Raw genomic sequence first — 19,532 nt, 5'->3', positions numbered from 1 at the left:
TGTTTCTCCAGTCAAGCAGTGGAGCAGATTGCTTTACGTGCCCTACCTCTGATCTTGGAGGTTTTCAAGACCCACGTGGACAAAGTCCTGAGCCTGAATTATTCTGATTTTTCATTTAAGTTTCAGTGATAAATTTTTCAAGTTCTGTTTGCATGTCAGCTTGTGATGTGTGGTGCCACTGTTTCTCTTTTGCTGTTCATTATGTAATTTAGCAGGCCTCTTCTGAACTGGTTTTATAATGTTTTGGGGCTTCACGGAAGAAGCAATAGATGAATATTATCAACTGTAGCCTTGTGCCTGGGATGTATCCGAAAGTCATAACATTCTTTTAGTGATGACTTGCAGGCACTGGGGGAGGGAGGGAGATATTCAGCATTGTGTCAGTGTGACATTTTGGGGGTGGAAAGGAGTAACTGTGCTTTCCTGTCAACTTAATTCAATTTAGTCCTCAAGGCTTCTGTTATTTAGGCAGAACCTTTTTACTGTCTGTGGTATAATGGTTAGCTTTGCTCTGTGAGCTGTATGGCCTGTTTGCTGGCCACATCTTGCAGGGTTTACATAGCACATTCATTTGTGCAGAAAGCAGATGCCTGTTCCTGTTCTTATTTTGCCATTTCAATGGCTGAAGTGCTAAACGTTTGGTGGAACATCCTGGGGTATGGTTTTCCGATGAAGAAAACAGGAGTAAGGCTTTACAAGTACGGCTACTCTTGACCTTGCCAATTGGGCTCCTTCTAGTAGATATTTGATGAACCACTAAATGTAACTGTGGCTTCCGTATTTGAATACCCCAAGTCTATTATTTTTGAACCTCCAGAGGAATTTTTCTGTCTTCATGACTTAATTCTCTACAGGGACTTTGTTGTGTGTATGGTTTCAAGAGATGGAGAGTCCTCCCAGGAAAAGACAAAGATGCACCATATAATGGCATCAAGTGTATAATACACCTCTGCCTGATAACAGACAATTAGAGCAGTAGGAGTATTTCTTTTTCAGATCCTTTGATACATAATCGCAAGTGAAAGTAAATTTTTCTCCCTTTGGTGAAACCCTGCGAGAGCATGTTAACGCAGCAAAGCTTTTCATTTTTGTATAAACAACAGTGAAACTCAGCATGATGCAAAAAATTCTTGTTAAATACTCTTTAGGTTAATAGTGATGTATTAAGCATCCCAAACCACTGAGAACCTTCCAGAAAATAAAATGCTTTAGAAGTGCCATGAACAAAAGCTAAAATGTTGTCCAAGAAATAAAAATAAACTTTGTAATGCTGCCAGAGTAGATACTGCTGAAGTATCTTAAATTAATTTCCTTTAAACAGTAAAAAAAAAAACGCACACCAGTTGTTGCCTTAACCATGATGGACATTCCTGTTTTTTTTTTAGTGTTTGATGGTTTTTTTTTTTTTTTACCTTTGTCCTTTCTGTAGCAGTTACCCACAAAATGTTAGCATGACATAATGCCCATTTTATGTGCTCTGTTGGTTAAACTGGATATATTACTTTCACTGAGAATATATAATTGGGTTGGTGTTTTCTTATTCCTTTCAAAGGCATGGAAACTTAAATGTCAATAATTATGTATATCTGTGTTTCTCTTTTAGTGGAGGCGATAGTGGAGTTTGACTACAAAGCTCAACATGATGATGAGCTGACAATCGCTGTAGGTGACATAATCACCAATATCAAGAAAGATGATGGAGGCTGGTGGGAAGGACAGCTCAAAGGCAGAAGAGGTTTGTTCCCTGACAACTTTGTAAGAGTGAGTACAAAGTGGAACTGTTCTTGTGTTGTGTGTTTACGTTTTATGTACTGTGCTGCTCATGCTAAACATGAGCCTTTATGTTTCTTATATCCAAAACCATAATATATTGCAATACAGTGTTCTACTGTGGCTATGTTACAAAGAAAACTTTACTTTCTTTGTGAAGACAATGTACTTTTGATATCCTGAAAATAAAAGCTACCCCTACGTTTCTCTGCCGTTCAGTGATTGTGTTTGACTATGTGGTCTGGGAGCAAAGTGATTATTCTAGAACAACTTACATGACAATCACTTCATGCCCCATTGCAATTCTGTTGTGTCAGCAAGGTAATTGAGAGGCAGGCAAAAAGGGATGCTACAGATGAGTGGAGGAGCTGAATGCAACTCCAGATTCCCATTGCTTATCATAATTAGTTGTAAAAGTAGTTACTCAAGAAAGTTATTCAGAGCTAAAAATCACTAATGAAATTCTTGAGGTACTTTGCATTCTGCCTGCAAGTGGAGGGAATAATTTCTTATGGAAAATAGCTTTTCCTTCCTGTTATTTGATTTTCTTTTGAATAAATTAATGACAACATTCCAAAGAAACTGTTGGATTTTGCAAAAATTGAATGTTTGAGCTGAATTGAAACCATTGAATTAACACAGTAAAGTGGCTTGAGTGGTCTTGGTTAAAATGTGTGCATAGATTCTGAAAGTGCAGTTTGAAGAGAAAAGAGTTTGGAAGGAAAGATGTACAAATCAGAAATGAAAAAATTAGGGAAATGCAATATATTGGAGTGTTTATGAAAAGACATTAATACAAATTGTTACTGAAGAAAATAAGAAAAATATTTTTCAAGGGAGTACTAGGTTGTGATGTGGAAAAGACATTTGGAGTTGCCTGTAGCAAAAGTGGTTTTAAATTTCATGGAATAAATGCAAATCAGGAGACCATTGAAGAGGAATTGTCTGAAGACAGATGTGAGCAGGAAAGAGGAAAGGGGAGGTAGCAATGATACGTATGCAGTACATGTGCAGTTATTTTTTTCAGGGGACTTTCACTGTGAAGTTATATCAGAGGTACTTCCTGTTCTTGAATCTGCAAAACAACCGCTCTGGATTTTATATATTTTATACATACAGACACAAAACCCCACAGAATCATACCCTTCTTATGCTCTGCAGTTCAATATGCAAGGTGTAACAGAAAAGGTATTTGAAATTTCTTTTCTCTTTCCGTTTTCACTGCCTATTAGTCTGCAGCTATAGTCACTTGGAAGATTTTGCGGGAGAAGTTTGTCTAAATATAAGAACATTCTTTGGTCCTTTGTTAAGACCTGACTTAACTAGTGTCAGCCTTTGTAGATATCTACTTTTTTTAGAGATAGCGATGCTGAATTTATTGTAAGAAATATTTATCTGGTTGTCATCTTTTCTGTTTTCTTTCAATTTTTCAGCGTAGAAATAGAAGTATGAGTGGAGAATTCCTGGTTATCTGTTTTACTCCTCAGTTATGCAGTTGAAAAAGAGGAGGTAGTAGGTGTGATTGCAGTGTAGTCTGTTTGCATGGTATAAAGTTGATCTTCAGTATCTTTCAAAACTTCAACTTGAAATCCAAAATCCTTACTTTTATAACCAGAAAATAAAGTAAATGTGGATGATATGTAGTGTATTAGGGTTTTTTTTTTAAATGCTATTAGGAGACAGACAGGAGACTTTTGATTTTATTTTTTTCTTCTGGGTCTTATTTTAACAAATTCCTTGTCTAACCATGCTCTGCAGTGTAAAACTGTGTTTTTAAGTGTGACAGCATCTGAGACAGATTTTGCTGATAGCAGAGGAAGATGCAGAAAGCAGGAAACTGTGGTGGAGAGCCATCCTTGCCGGTTTTAATTTACAAACCCAATTCTATGTGGGATTGGGTGGTGTTTTACTGGTAAGCTGAACGTGCTGCATGTGGCAACCTTCAGACTTGTTTGTACTGTAGAGGACTTGCCAATGTTGCTAGCAGGATTGGGAAGGTAAACATTTTAAAATTAGCAAGAAGTGTGGCGGTAGTTATTTTTGAAATTGTGGTGTGTAGCTTGGGTTTTAGAATCAGTGAAACAGAACAGGGGCTCTGTGTAACTGTACTGCTGCCTCAGGTCAGAACAGCAGAACAGCAACCTGGATTTCTTGTTGTACAAGCGGAATACAGTCTTTAAATAGTGCAAATTAGTTGTAGGACGTCACGGATGTTCATGCTGAATCATAGGTACATGGTGGAGATCCTTATCTATTGCTTGTCATGTAATTTTCTTCTCTACATGTTTTGTTTGTTTGTTTTTCATCTTCACAACCAGCCAGAGGTTGCAGGGGGTTGTGAGTGAAATGCAGGGTGATTCCTTGCTGAGACCCTTGTGCTCGTTACACACCCTAGAGCCCCCTTACCCATCCCTATCAGTGCTTTCCTGAAATCTTCCATGAGACTGCTTGTGCACATGCAGGGGCCCTTTACAGCCGTAGCTTGGCTCCTGGGAGGGGAAAGAGAATATTATCTGTCTCCCCAGAACACTTTGGTTCCTGCAGTGCTTTCTGCTTCCCCGGCCCTCTGGCTGCTGCGTGGTACCCATCAGGTCGGAGAACTGACCAACTTCTGTTGTCCTTCCCTCCTGCTTTGCTGCCACACTCTCTGATACCGCTGTGTCTGCCTTTGCTTGTAGGGTCTTATCACCTTCACTGTTATCCTAAGTACTCTGAATACTATTAAGTGACTAAATAGCCACTTCTGAAAGTTGTGGCATCTGCTGAGGCACTGAAGTTACATGCAGACTAGGGAAAGCAGTGTTATTTCTGTCTGTACCTGAAAAGATAACTTGCTTCATGGGTCAGTGAATTATTACAGGGTTTTTTTACGTATTTGTCAGGCATTTGCAAATCAATTACTAAGCTTCTTTGTTGGAAATCTTACTAGACTATTGTCTATGTATTTTTTCTTAGGAAATGTTTTAGATTGTGGCATCCTAACTGTTATGTCCTCTTGGGAATGAGAGCCATAAGTATTATTTTCTTATTCCAAGTTGTGGGTATAACAGCAGCAGCAATCTGGGCCGTCCTGGATGCCCAGGGCACGATTACAAATAATGTCATGCCTGAATCTGTTCATCTGGCTTCAGAGGAGGTGGGGGAGCTCCCAGTGAGGTAGCTGCCCTGGGTGTTTGGCCTGGAAGTGATGTGAGCCTCCCCGGCAGTGACAGAGGCTCCTTCCCGTTCCCAGTCACAGGGAACTGGTGATACTCTCGGCTGAATGGAAAGGGTGTCATGCTCGTTGCAGTCAGGAGAATGGATCCCGTATGTTTGTCATGGGGGCAAGCATGGTGTTGGCTGTCTTGTGGTGATCGATTTGTTGGATATGTTTTGATGCCAGGCTTTGAGAGGGGGATTACTGTGGGAGAGGGAAACAGAGAGGAAAGAAGGATTGCTGTTTGGGGCTGTCAGCTGTTGGATGTTTTGTGGGAACCAGCGTGTGAATGTTTTATGAACTATGCAAAAGGGATAGGGTTTTAAATGCATGCGGCAGTCATGCAGTATACACATGGTAATGTTAAGCTTCGGTGTTAAGGTTTCTATTAGCTTTTAGTGACTAGTACTTTACATTGCAACAAGTTATTAGTAAAAACTAACCTTGTGAAAAGGCAGTGGCTTAATGGTCGTTATATTTTGATAGAACTGGTGAAAATTTAAGAACTTGAAAACAAAATGTATTGGCTTTTATTCTTTAATATGCATTGTAGTTGCTGATGTTTAAACAAAAACATAAAAAGAAATATTCTTATTTAAATATACTTAATATTGCTTCACTGATAGAGTTCAGTGTAGGTAGTATAAACTGATATGCTAAGGAGATTCAGTTATTTCCTCTTTTTGTTCAAGTTTGTTTTTTGTATTCGTAAGAAAATACTCTTAAGAGCATTTCTGTTTAAAATATGCTGCTGTTTAAATTATAAATAAAAAAATAATAATTTTTTGCTAAAAAGGAAAGTAAACACTTCTTTTTTTTTTTTTTCCCCTTCCTGAGGCTCCAAGCCGTGAGGAGGAAGAGGACCAAATCAGAGATTGAAACAAGGACCTAATGTGCTATCTGGAAGTTATATTTTTCAAAGATATAACTTCTTTGGAGCTGCAATATCATAATTCTTTAAAGCAGCTTCAGTTTCTTCAGAACTTATATATTATTATTTGGAACTGTGTGTTACACAGGGAAGTCAATGTGGTTTTGGCAGTAGCCTCTTAAAGTAGTTTTTGTAAGGATTTATAGAACTGGCAGGATTAGATGGTTGACGGTGTTTCTCTAACCTAGTCCTAAAAGGTTGGGAGGCAAAGAGAAGCTGTCCTGACCTTACACTTTCTCTTCCCTGAAGTCAGTTTCTTTTTTTCTTTTTTTTTTTTTTTTCCTGGCAACTTTCCAAGCTCCGGATGTTTTTATTTTCTCTGTAGCTTGTTTATACGTGGGTGGGTATGTTAGTAATCCATGTATTTTGGTCTGATTTCGTTTTTACACTTGTTCTTGCAATTGTTTTACTGTTGGAACTGGCTGCTGTGAGAAACTGTTCTCTGTAGGTTCTCTCTACCATCGGTAGAGGTGCTTAGCAGTATTTGCATACAAATGTCTTGAAAAAATACATTTGTTACAGTTTTGGATTTACGGAGAGTACAGCTCTGTATCTGATTTTTCCCCACAGGAGCAATAACCTTGCTAGAATTCTTAAAACACAGTAACAGAAACCACAAGCTACTAGAAACTGAATTGCAGTTCAGTCTCACTGCTGTTTGAAGCTAGCCTGAGAATACTTGTTGATATTTCCACATTTCTTGCAATTTAATTACATAGCCCTGAGATGGATTCCCTCAATTTTAGGAAAAATTATCTGATTTTGATGTTTTTTATGTTTGTCTGCAAAAAATGGTATAAGAGAAACAGTATTCTGGATGCCTGTGGTGTAACTATAGCATTTAATAATTTAGTAATTGTGAAGCGTTGTGCTTGCATTCAAGCTTAGTCTGACAAATGTTCCATGTACTCCATTAGAATGATCCAGCCTGTATCCTGACTACATCTACCGGTTTATATTACTTAAATGTTAAGTAACGTTAAGTAAGCATGAAGATGGGACCAAGAGGGACGTGTGGGAAAAAGAAAGATATCAAGGATTTTAAGACTAGCTGTTCTAACTGCTGCTTTCATGATTTAGTGATACTGTTTGCTTCTGAATGTTCCTGTCCTGATCACAGTGATTTATTAACAGTAATTATATGGGGGGGGGGGAAGGTTGTTTAATGGTGTTGATTTTTTTTATTTGTTTGGGTTTTCTTTGTTGTTCTTGGGTTTTACTTCTTTGTACAGAGGTGTGTTTTTCTAAAGGATCACGTGTAGACCATTTAACACCTTTCATATAACAGCTTTCATGCTTTTATAAAGTGCATATCAACTGGAATGGTAAACTTATTTGCATTATTTGCTATTGAAAGTAGTATTTGACTAATTAGATATCTTTGTATTCAGTAAGTGCTGCAATTCCCTGCTAGAATCTCTTGGGAAGTATTTGGGAAGCTGAGGGTGGAGACAGAGTCCTTAAAGGGTCCCCCACCTCCTGCTATCACCTAATTATTTACTGTACTAGAATTTCACTGGAACTTTTAGTAAAAATACAACATGACAGAGTATATTAGAGCATTTAGGTTTATGATCAGCACATGTTGTTCTCTACAGAGTTGGAAAGAGACGAGTATATGTGAGTCTGTTAATCCTCATTTTTTGGCTCTGTTACAGACATATGAAATATACTATTATTTATATATAGACACTGTAGTCATGCAGTTACCCTTGGAAAAGACAAAGGTGCAAGTAAACTACCAGCATGTAATAGGATGAGTTATTTACTCACTCTGACTTCAGACTCTTCTTCAGTGATAGATACTTAGTGCCAATGTTTGCGATGGGAGGTAGTGAGGGATGAAGGGAAGAAACAAGTAGAGCATACATTTTTAAAAATAACATTGGTACCTCCCACCCAGGGAGAAGGAAAAAGGCAAACCTATCATCTTTACAGAAGGTGGTAATGATTTCTGCTTTTATTGCTTTTTTTGCCTTTTTTGCCTTTTTTTTTTTTTTTGACTGGGAATATTGAGAACAATAAGTGTATCACAGGTCATTCAAGACAGTGCAAGGTGTTGAGCGTACGTATGTGCTGCTTCACAAGACTTTGATTTCTCTGTTTCCCACTGCATGGGGACTCATGGGACGCTTTGAAAGATTAATTTAGTACTCGTTCTTCCAGAGAACTTGCATTTGCCTTCCCAGAGGCTAAAGGCCTATATTATCAAAAACCCTGATTAAAAACACCCTTCCAACAGAAACAGTCTCTAAAACAGAAACTTGTTTCATAACTTCCATGATTTCTTATGGTTACAAGTTAGTGCTGTTATTTTAGCTGGTTCATGATAACCGGTTTAGCTAAGCCTTAGTTTCCCTTTTAGATACGCTTAGGTCAGTTTAGGCAGTCTGATTATTTGTCAGTATTTACTTATTAATTGATAGCACAAAGCAAATTAAACTCCTTTTTATCCTTTTGGCTGAAAAGGATTCTCTTCCTACTTAGAGCCAAGAGCATCATGCCACACGGATTTCCTTTTGCCACCTGTGTTTATTAGCTTTTTGGTTGCTTTAAGGGGTTTTGTGGTTTTATTTTCCCCTCGCCCCAAGCTTCCTTATCACGCTGCTCCAGGACCCTGCCAGGATGTGAGCAGACCGCCCATCTTACTGTGTGTTGCTGTAATGTGGACTGCGTTACATGTCTGTGGCACTGTAGAGACATGGTTCATACACTGTCGTCAGCCATTGCCAAATCAGTGGCCCGATGAACACCTAATAACTATAAATAGAAGATGGTAAGATGTAAATCTTAGTGTTTTCTTCATCCTTCACTAATGTCCTATATCTCAATTTTATTGTAGTATCAAGCACAAAGACAAAATATAACATATTCCTCATTTAAAAGTCCTTGTAAGATGACCTGAGTTATTCTCCTTCCGGGGTTGAATTAGAGAAATATAGACGTAAAAATTCCTGTAATTCAGAACTACCATGTTAACTATCTTGAATAAAAAAAAAAATCTAAAATTCACCCACCAAAAAACTGCATAGATGTCTCCATGTATCTTTCAGTAATTTTTTTAATGCTTTGCTTTCATTTTTTCTATACAATTTGTTTCATGGAAAAAAGTACTTAAAAGTGGAACTACCTGAAACGTACTGTTGTGCATGTGCAAAAGGGCATATGCTCAGTTGTTTTCTTCTGTCCCCACACAGGTTCTTCATTTGGTGACCTTCAGTCATGACCTTCTATTCATAATGCTCTGTGGTGTACTTTTGTCTGTTTGCCTTTCTTTGACTCTGTGGGATCTGTAGTTTCAAACTGAAAGCACCCGAAGGCTTATGGTTGTGAATTTTAAGTTGATCAGTTCTCATGAACAGATAGTCACAAATAATGATGGTTAATTCAAAACCCTGAACTGGTTTGTTACTGATGCTTTGTGAATGTACAGAATGCTAAACTAAAGTACTGGAAGGAGTTGGGATTTGTGATAGCTTGCTGTAAGATATTGCTGGTATTTTTTCCCTGTAGAAGGAAAGATTATGTGTACTTTGAAACATCCTTAAAAGAACAACTAAGGGCAGAGCCTTTAAAAACTATTCTATAGAAAGAACTTCCCTGTACAAGTAGTTCACTGAAGTTGATGGAATGACTAGGAGGATGCAACTGCTTACATGCACTGATTCTTCTAGGACTGAGCATTTCATAGGCCTTAATGGCTCTGTGGTTCTGTGTAGAAAACTTCCCAATTTCTGTATTATCAGACCATGTTTTTAGTGGGTCATTTGAACTTCTGCAGCCTTTCAGACGATGTGAAAAATTTTTAAAGAATCTAGGCAAACTCTCTGGTGGACATCAGAGGAAAATTTTGAGTAACTGGAGGGAGAGGAATGCCTCATTAAACTGTAAAATAAAAGCTCTTTTTAAAAAATATAATACCTTTCAAAATGTTTTCAGCAATACATATACATGCATGTTGTAGAATGTGTAATGTATGTGTGTGGTATGCAGAAACAGACACTAGGTCTAAAACCAGAACATACAAGTTAAGGTATCAGAAATTGTTTTTAAAGGGACTTTTATTTTACAAAATAGAGAAAAAGAAAGGAAATATATTATCTGGTATCCTTTATTAATTCAACCTTTTTTTTTTCCTCATTAAGCAATTATATAATGCTAATCTTCTGTATCTGAAACAGAGTTTTTACAAAGAAGTAGAATGTGTGTTGCTGGTCCTTCTGAACCTTGGTGACCCTTGCAGTGATGCTCTGTAATATTGACCCAATTTCTTTGTGCTGGGATTTTTACCTTTTCATTGTTTCCTTAGTGAGGATTCAGATATTTAGAGAACTTTTTTTTTTTTTTGGTCTCTTTTAAGGTGAGTATACTGTACTCCCCAGTAGTTTGTTCTTTAAGGTGTGCGTATTTCCATTAGAAGCTGCCCTTCTCTTCCCACTCGGCCACCCGGCAAGTTCTGTGTGGGTTTTGTTTTCTCATGAAGCTGAAACTGGGTGTACAAGTTACAGGGTTGAACAACTCCTTCAGGGCTTCCTTGCTCATGCCTGGAGTTACTTGTAATGTGTTGGTAACCTGCCTCTCCAGTCTCTGGACCATGTTCTCCTGCTGTCAGTTTGCAGCTCCATGAAACTGAGCACTATAAAGAATGAGAGAAAATATTTATTAAGTTTTGTTAGAGAGTGGTTTTTATCTGAAGACTGGTTATATTAGTGGAGACTTTCTGGTTCATGCCTTTGAGCCTGTCTGTAGTAAAATGAGCTACTGCCAGTGAAGAATGTATGTGGAGGGACAGACGGGAAGATGGGATTTGAGTTTTAACAACCAACACCACCAGCATTTGCTAATGAGTGCTAACAGATGTATTTGTTTCCTACTGATGTTTTCAGGCACTCATAAAGCAAAAACAGGATTTGCAGGGAGAGGCTAATTACTATCTCTTACTAGACTGCGTTGTTGGAAAAATTGACTAGGCTCCCAGAGTCAGTATCCCCTCATCAGATCTGACAACAAGCAACAAAATTAAAGATAAATACTGGCTACGGGCAATTATTTTTAGTTAAGGCCAATTAATATTAGCTGGTTAGACTGCTTGGGAGAAAAGGGAAGTTTGCATCATTGGAGCATGATACATATTAACAGGAGGAGACCTGAACTTGAAATAGATTGTTACTGCTGTGCTGCTGTTATAGTGATACCATCATTTTATTGAACTTCACCTCAAAGCAGTAAGTTTTGCATTCCTGTTACTCTCAGGGAAATGCACATAAACAGGACTTGTGAAAAGGTGTCACAGGTAAAGATTCAGTAAAAATGTAGAGTGATTAATTACAAGTGCATTTCTAGGTGTACAAAAAATAAATCGGCATTTTAGTTAATTGTCCCGTAAAGATCATTTGGTGTCACCAACAGACCTCCTTGATTTTTTTTTTTTGTGATGTTAGCAGTGGCAACTTAAAATATTTTTTCTTTTTCTCTGAGTGTGTGTGCCTTTCAATGAGGACATGTAATAGTATAAATATTATCTGGCGCAAAAATCCATAGCATAAGATAATACAAAACCAAATTGTTCTTTGTAAACATGGATGAGCAGCCTCACTTGTGATAGGTGCTTGCATCTGTCTTGTTCCGTCTGCAGCGTTGTTGTTTCATGGTTATAGGAGTGTTAGTATAATGTATTGTCAGAGCGCTTCCGCTGTGAAGCGGCTATACAGCTAAGCTTTGCTTCATGGATGTCTAGTAAACCCCTGTACAGCAAGCAAACAGGCTGTACCAGTAAAAGCTCAATCAGTTAAACCAGTTTAGTCAGTGGTAGGGTCTTCTGCTGATTCAGTTACAAATCACACCTGCCACTCTTCCTGTTCTAGCTATGCTGGTAGTAGAAGTCTGCAAGTAGGTACCACTTCAGGAAATTCCACTTTGATTGTTTCTAACATATGTAGCACATTGTTGCAATGTGCTCTCTTTTTTCCCTTATCCTTTTGTATCTTTTTTTTTCCCTTGTCTCCAAGGAATTTACTGCTATGCCTCTTAGTTAGCTGTAGTTAAGCTAGGATATAGTTATTAGCCACCTGCCTCCTTACTTGATACATTTTCTGTATTCTTGGAAGACAGAAGAGAAGTTTAAGATTTGAATTCTGTGAGTGGAATTACAGAGTAGTTAGTATGCAGTTATTATTTTCAAATGAAAGGACTAGAAATGCTATGAGAGTGGTAGATGTGTAAGTTGTGTAAGATACTAGGACAGTATTTAAGATCCGAATAACTGTTGCTTTATCATAAAACACTAGCAAGAACTCTGTTTTTGTATTCAGGTGTTAGCAGATGAGACAACTAGAAAGAAGTGATTGAACAGTTTCTTAGTGTTTTTAAGTGAAAGGGAGTACAGAGTACCTGGAAAAGCTTCTTTAAGATGAACCCATAGTAAGCTAACTCCACCGTACAGGCCATCACAGGAAATGCAGCTAGGGCATCAAATGACATTGTTTAAAATGCTAATGAAGCGTTTCCGTGCACTGCAGAAACCATAGCTATATGAGCACAAAACCGAAGTTGTGTTCAGTGGTGTGTTGCCTTGCAGCTCCTCTCTGCTGGCTGCACTTATGTGCAGAGAGAAAAGCTGTGCAGCTTGTACTGTGTTAGATTGCTTTCGCGCAGGTAGTAAGGAAGGATGAAGATGTCACTAAGCACAGTTTGAGGAAGCACAAGTTTGATCAGTGACAGGAAAGATTTACAGAAGAAAACACATGGCAGAAATGGGCACAGGACAGACCACCTAAATTCAGGCATCTCTGACAGTGTTGGGAAAAACAGTGCTCTATTTTCTGCTGGCTATGTCATGGATTATATGGGGTCTTCTCTAGAACCTGGTTCACATCCTGCTCCTAGCCTGTACCATTTCCTTCCTTTTGCTGTTTCCAACTTAACCTGTTAGAAATTGTTCTCAAAAGTTGTTCAGCATAATGTCTATACTTGAGTTTAGGAAAGGTAACTTCTCATATATGAATTCTGCCACGCTGCCTTGTGTTAAAGGTTAGTGTGGACAGATTATGACTCTTGCCAAAAGCTCTGTAATAACATAATTCCCCACAGGAAAGTTGGATGCTCTTAGATATATGTAACATACGGTCACTATTTTTAGTCTTAGGATGTGTGTGTTCTAAAGAATACCTTTTAATCTGTAAGGTGGCATTTTAGTTAATCATGGCTGTCTAAGAATGAGTATTGGAATTGCTTGACTAGTTATGTCTTACATGGTTTCCTTTCTTCTCCTTGCCCTCACATGGATACTTGGTCTGTGTTATGATTGATTACAAAAATAAAGATAACTTTGCACTGTTTTGGTTTAGGGAGGCCTGTTTTATTCTGTAAATGTCATTCAGTAACACCAGGTCCTCTTTGCTTCCACAGTACAAAGCATTCGGCTCTCTCTGACATTGCTACAGCCTGGCCTGATACCTAAAAAACTAGGGTTGTTATTTTCATTCATACATCATAAAGACAGAGTAAACATATCTGCTCTAATGCCTAACCCAGAAGAAATCTCAGGGGAGATTATTTCCGGAAGGAAAATTGATTTTCCCAGAAGGAACCTCCGGGAAGGCTCCTGGGTACCATCAGAAAACAAAAGTAATTTATATCTTCAAGAAAGAAAATAAGGAGAAACTGGGGTACTCAAGCCTCACATTGGCCTTCTGGAAGCCATTTCTAAACATATGAAGGACAAGAAGCTGGTTGGGAGTAGTCAGCATGGATTTATGAAGGGGCAGTCATGTCTGAGCAATCCGTTAACCTTCTATGATGAGATCACTGATTGGTGGAGGATGGGAGGGCAGTGGATGTTGATTACATTGACTTCTGCAAAGCTTTTGACACTATCTCCAGTGTCATCCTCACTGTCAAACTGATGAAGTGCAGACTAGGCCAATGGGCTGAAAAGTGTCTGTAGTGCCAGGCTGAAAGGGTTGCGCTGAGCAGCACGAGGTCCAGCTGAAGGCCTGTCAGTGGTAATGTGTGACAGGGATGGATAATAGTGCCAGTGCTGCTCAGCATCTTCACTGATGACCTGGATGATAGGGTAGAGTGTAGTCTCAGCAAGTTTGCAGGTGATGCAAACCTGGGAAGAGTGTTTGACTTGCCAGAGGGTTGTGCTGCCATTCAGAGAGGCCTCAACAGGCTGGAGAAATGGGTTGAGAGGATCCTCGTGAACAAAGGGAAATGTCAAGTCCTGCACCTGGAGAGGAATAACCCCAGGCTGAGTGGCTGGAAAGCAGTTTTGTCGAGAAGGACCCCAGGGATCCTGGTAGACACCAAGTAGGTGGCAAGGCATCAAGGTGTGCTTGTGGCAAAGGCAGCTTCTGACTTCCTAGCAGAGGATTGGCAGGAGGAGAGAGGTGATCCTTCTCCTCTTCTCCTTTCTGGTGAGGCCCACCTGGAGTGCGTTGTCCAGTTCTGGGTTCTCCTGTACAAGAGAGAGATGGAGATACTGGAGCAAGTCTGGCTAAGGGCTATGAAGATGGTTGAGGGATTGGAACATCTGACGTCCGAGGAGAGTGTGAGAGAGGTGGGACTGTTTATTTAGCCTGGAGAAGGTCCAGCGTGATGTTATCAATGTGTCTGAATATGTGATGTGGTGGAGTAAAGAAAGTGGAGACAGACTCAGTTGACAGTGAAAGGATGAGAAGCAATGGGCATGAATTGAAATCAAGGAAATTGCATTTCAGCATAAGAAAAAATGTTTTGTTGGGAGGTAGGTCACACAGTGGAACAAGTTGTCCAGAGATGTTGTGGAGCCTTCATCCATGGATGTAATTAAAAGCCAATTAGCCACAGCCTTGAGTATCATTGATCCTGCTCTGAGCCAGGGGGTTGGACTAGGTGTGATCTCCAGATGTGCCTTCCTGCCTCGGCTATTCTGTGAGTCTGTAAAAAAAAATAAATTAGTTTGATCACAATACTTTAGCTCTATAGGGATCACTAAACTATTGAGTAGTAAATAGGAGTGTTAGTTGAAGTATGGATATTAAGACTCTGGGCCCACCTAGAGGCTGTATCTTGTGAACAAATGATGCTTTTTTTGTAAACTCAAGTGAAGTGTTGGTTTTAGTTTCCACTTCTAATTATAACTACCTATTTTTTCTTTCAATGAGCAGCATTTTTCACACTCCAATTAAAAATATGATGCCTTTCCCACTGCTTACACACACATGCGCTTATGCCAAGAATAAAGAGGGAGGTTTTAGCAACATTGTGAAATTGTGATTCTTCAAGCATGGTTTTTTTTTAACCCTAGCTTTCTGTGGGCCGTGCTTTTATGCATATCCCTTTCCCTCCCTTCTTTTTTTTCCTCATATCCCACAACTTCTGAAGTGACCTTTAACTGTGAAGAGGTGAGATGTTAATTTATTATGAGTCATAAGTAGCCCTTTGTGAAAGGAGGCAGCTAGAGAGAGAAGAGTATCTGCATTCTGTGAAAGGCAGCAATATGAATTCAAGGCATCTGATGTAAAAGAATCAATGGAGGAGAGTGCTTGGAGGGAACTGATGGAAAAACTTGCATATAAGAAAGTACAAATATCAGAATATTAATCAACCACAAGAGATAGAAATGTTACTCTGAGTAGCTTCAAATTACTCGGCAAAGAAAAAGTGTCTGCTTAACGTGTGTGTGTGTGTGTATGGATGGATTTATTTACGAATGACAGAGCAAGAGCATGAAGTGAGTCTGGAAAACATCTCTTGATTCATAGTTCCAATCCCCTTACTCTTGCAAGCCTGGTATTTCACATTTATGAAGCTTCATTGGGTTATTACTGTGCCCAGCTAATGCTGCTTGAGAATCTCTTTGCTCTTGTGGTTAGAAACATTCCTTTACGCTTTATCCTAGCTATTTCAATGGCCAGTTTTTATCACTTGCTTCTGTGCAGGCACTCTTCTTGTGAGTTAAGATGGCTTTTTGGTTTTCCCCGTGGTGTTTCGTCAATTCTGTTTGTTCCTAAATGGCCATTAAAGGTCTTCTCTTTGCTTGAGATACTGATGTGAGGTAGGTTGTCATTCTCTTGAGAAATACTAACAGTGCTTCTCTCTGTTTTGTTCACAGCACATGTTCACATGCTGGACAGACAGACATGATAAAGGATGATACATAGTATTCCAGATTAAGCCTCACTGTTGCATTGTATGTTGACTTTGACTCATGTGTTACCCATTTAATCATTTCCTCTCATTTTCAGTAACCTGTAAATCAGTTCACGGACCTGTATTTGTCAAATGGACTCAAAACAATCTGAGAAGATTAATCTGCATTTTGTTTTGAAAAACAGATAGTCATTTTTAATACCTTTTTCTATCTAGTCTGAGTTGATATACCTTTCTCTGAAACTCGTCCCATTATAATAAGGTTGCTCTTTTTAGAGCTGTACATTGATTATTTTGGACTTGTTCATGCCATCAAGATGGCTCTTGTCTCATTAGTGTAGTTTGCTCTTTTCTCCAAAATTGCTTTTTGCTAGCTTGATTGTGTGCCTGTGTGTGTTAATTTGTGGACTTTATCTGTCACCCAGTGAAGCACCTGCATGCTGCCTGGTACGCAGGATGCAAGCTAGGATGAGTTTTGTTGAAGAAGTCATATACTGAAGTGAGCACCAGGTTTTTTGGTTACCTGAAACAGCCTTCATTTCACACTTTCCATAGAGCCATCTTTTCAATACAACCCTCGTTCTTTTACTTCTGATTATAACCTTCTCTTATGAGTTCTTACAGTCAGAGAATTCCCAAACTGTAACAAGAGGAGACAAGGATTTAATAATTTAGAGAAAAATGATTGAGTGAAAGGGAAGAGAAAAACAATTGTGGAAGACAAAAGTTGCGATGTGTATGCGGCTTTATATGCCTTTGTGGAACGATTAGAATAATTTGGCTGCCAAATGAATCATACTTCTCTTTTATCATTCATGGAGGGCTCTGCTAGGATGCAGCCTTTATGTGAACAAGATCTTTTTCCAGATTAGAGCATTTGAGCAGCCTGTTCTGTCTTGAAGTAAAATTTATTTTCAGCAGCTATATTCTAATATGTTGTATCCATGTGAGGGAGATAGAGAAAGCAAGAAATCTTGCAATCGGATTTTATCCCCGAGTTCAGTGGCACTAGGCAGAGGCCAGGCCAAGATAGAAAGTTATCTAGATTACATTTGGAAATTGAGTATTTGCCTCTTGGATTTGTACACCTAGGACAAACTTGTGAGGAACTGGTATTAGGTTGGTATTGGATTTATGTAAGGAAAATAGAGGAACAGTGAAATTATGGTGGAGAAGTTGAGGGAGAATAGTGTAATGACTGGGACATGCATGCTGCTCTGAACAGTTAAAACTGCTGACCACTGTTAAACTAGGTAGAAATAAAAAAAAATAAAAGGAAGGAAAAGAACAGCATGCAGTTTTAAGATTTCTGTTGAATTACTAGTAAGGTCTGAATTTGAGAAGGGTGTTTGAAAGGGAGTGAAAATATGGGTTGGGTTTAAAAGGTTTGGATAGGGCACCATAGCCCAGGCTAACATGCTGAAAAATGTAAAAAACCCGACCAGCGAACAGTAAGATGAAAGTGGACTGGAGGAAGTGCCGAGTAATGCTCAAACCCAACATAACCTCTACTGTGCTTCCTTTTATTTTCTTTTGGGTTTTTTGGGGGTGGTTTTTCTTGCGTCCTCTTCCTCAGTTATCACCTGTCTTAATAAAGCATGCCCCTGTGGCTTTCTCAGCAGACCATAAACAGTGTCTGTAAACCATCTCTACTGCACTTGTTTCACAGAGGTTTTGTAGTAAGGCAGAGTGGCAAGGCGAGTGAGAGTTGAGGGAATGCACAGGAAGTTAAGAACTGGAGCACTGAGGTTAAGCAGAATGGCTCTTAGGAGCCACTCAGTAAGGCCTGCTGGCTATTTGTACAGACGATACTAAGGTTTAATACAAGCAGTGAGGAGATCTTGGATTAAAAAAAAAACATATTCTGTGACGATGTCTACTGGCACAGACAGACAGCTGTATTTGTAAGATTTTTTGTCCTGTAGTATTTTTTAAATGTGCCATAGTGACTTTATATTGATTTCCCTGAATTAGCCTCCTTTAAAACTGCAGTCAGGGGTGTAATCAAAATTAGTTCCTCTGATTTTTGTTTTGGCGTTTGTTGTTTGACTTTTGAAAGATTCTCGCAGCTTCTCACAACAGTTACTTTGCGTAGCTTTTTTTATATGGAATCTTTTATTGTTAGTGGTTTGTAGTATTAGCTTTGTGGATTTGATCCAAAGCTCATGTAGTCAATTATATGGCTCCCTTTGGATTGCACTGCCTATTGCCAATAATAAGATACATTTTCTTCCATGTGTCTTATTTTTTGCTTGAAAATTTTAATGTATGGCTCTGTATGTGTATGTGTCTGTTATCTAATTCCAGATCGTACTTTGAGTTTTCTTGCAGTCTCTGAACAGGAGCAGAAAATACTGCAAACTCTGTGGACCAATGTTGTTACTTAAAATGACAAATCTATGGGTTTTGTTTATTGTCTTTTTCTTTCTTGAAACCTCACTCTCTTAAATTATATTTATAAGAATTTATTCTAATTGTATAAGGACAAAACTTTTAAAGTTGAATCATTAAAATATGTTTTGTTGTATTAAGGTGGGGTAGCAGAAGATAGCCTTTCAATCTATCACTACCGCAGACACTGAGTGTCATTGTGAATTCTCTTTCCTTCTTTGCAGCAAGAGCGGTATTTATATCATCTTCCTTGGTTGCCTCTAAAGATGAGAATTAGTTATGACTGCTGTTTTGGATAGGCATCTCTGCAAGTGGTACCCTTGGAACCTACTGGAAACATTTCTTGTTCAAGGTGATGAATCTCCGCGCTAGAACAACACAGCATGCCTTTGTTCCACAGCTAATTATAAATACTCCAGGCCTTAGGGCTGCAAGTATTCTGCATGTTAAGAACTGAACACCTACATTAATCTAACCTTCTTTCTCCTGAATACCTGGTTAATACCTAATTAATGACTGCATTTTTTAAAATGGTTCATACATTTATGTGACTTTGCCTCTAAAATGTTTAGTGATACAGTAAAATAGATCTGAACATTCAAGAAGGACATTCACTCTGAGCTTTTGCTAGCTGTTTAATGGCTGCTGTAGTGGCTTCTTTGACACCAGCATTTAACCAGTCTGGTTAATACTGTTTGGTGACACTTTGAGCATAAAAGATGCTAAATAAAGCTTAACATTCTGCAGTACAACACTACCAGTGCAGATGGCAAACAGCAGTTTCATTCTTTGTGAACTTGAACCGTTTGCACAGTGTTTGCATAAATTCAAGCACGATCTGATGCAAGGAAAAATAACATCTAGTTGTCTGTTTTCAGAGTAGCATGCCAAAAGCAAAGCCAGTAATGACAATATGTTTCTGATTTGAGTTTCAGATTGTTTTTTCTTTTTGGTAAAACATGAATGATTCAAACAACAACTTGTTTGTATGAATATAGTGTCCCTAAAATGATCACGTAAGTAGTGTGATCGTAGGATCTACTCTGTTAGCTTTATGGAGCTTGCGGATGAACTACAGCTTTTGGTAAAGAAGAAAATGCTACTTAATAT

General features: G+C 38.6%; 1 protein-coding gene across 4 annotated transcripts in view; it reads left to right on the top strand.

Annotated features, from left to right (window-relative positions):
* The window catches only part of SH3KBP1 (SH3 domain containing kinase binding protein 1), a 231,854-nt gene that overhangs the window by 25,276 nt on the left and 187,046 nt on the right, over positions 1-19,532 (top strand). For 2 of the 4 annotated variants that reach the window (XM_063342729.1, XM_063342739.1), the window contains exon 2: positions 1,604-1,761. In XM_063342729.1, coding sequence (XP_063198799.1) covers positions 1,604-1,761 — 158 coding nt within the window. Of the gene's footprint in view, positions 1-1,603; positions 1,762-2,682; positions 2,959-19,532 lie in introns of those variants that run through there. The other 2 variants (XM_063342750.1, XM_063342720.1) reach the window with 2 other exon arrangements.

This window comes from Chroicocephalus ridibundus, chromosome 1 (genome assembly GCF_963924245.1).
Source record: "Chroicocephalus ridibundus chromosome 1, bChrRid1.1, whole genome shotgun sequence".
Lineage (NCBI taxonomy): Eukaryota > Metazoa > Chordata > Aves > Charadriiformes > Laridae > Chroicocephalus > Chroicocephalus ridibundus.
This window is presented reverse-complemented; position numbering and strand designations above follow the sequence as displayed.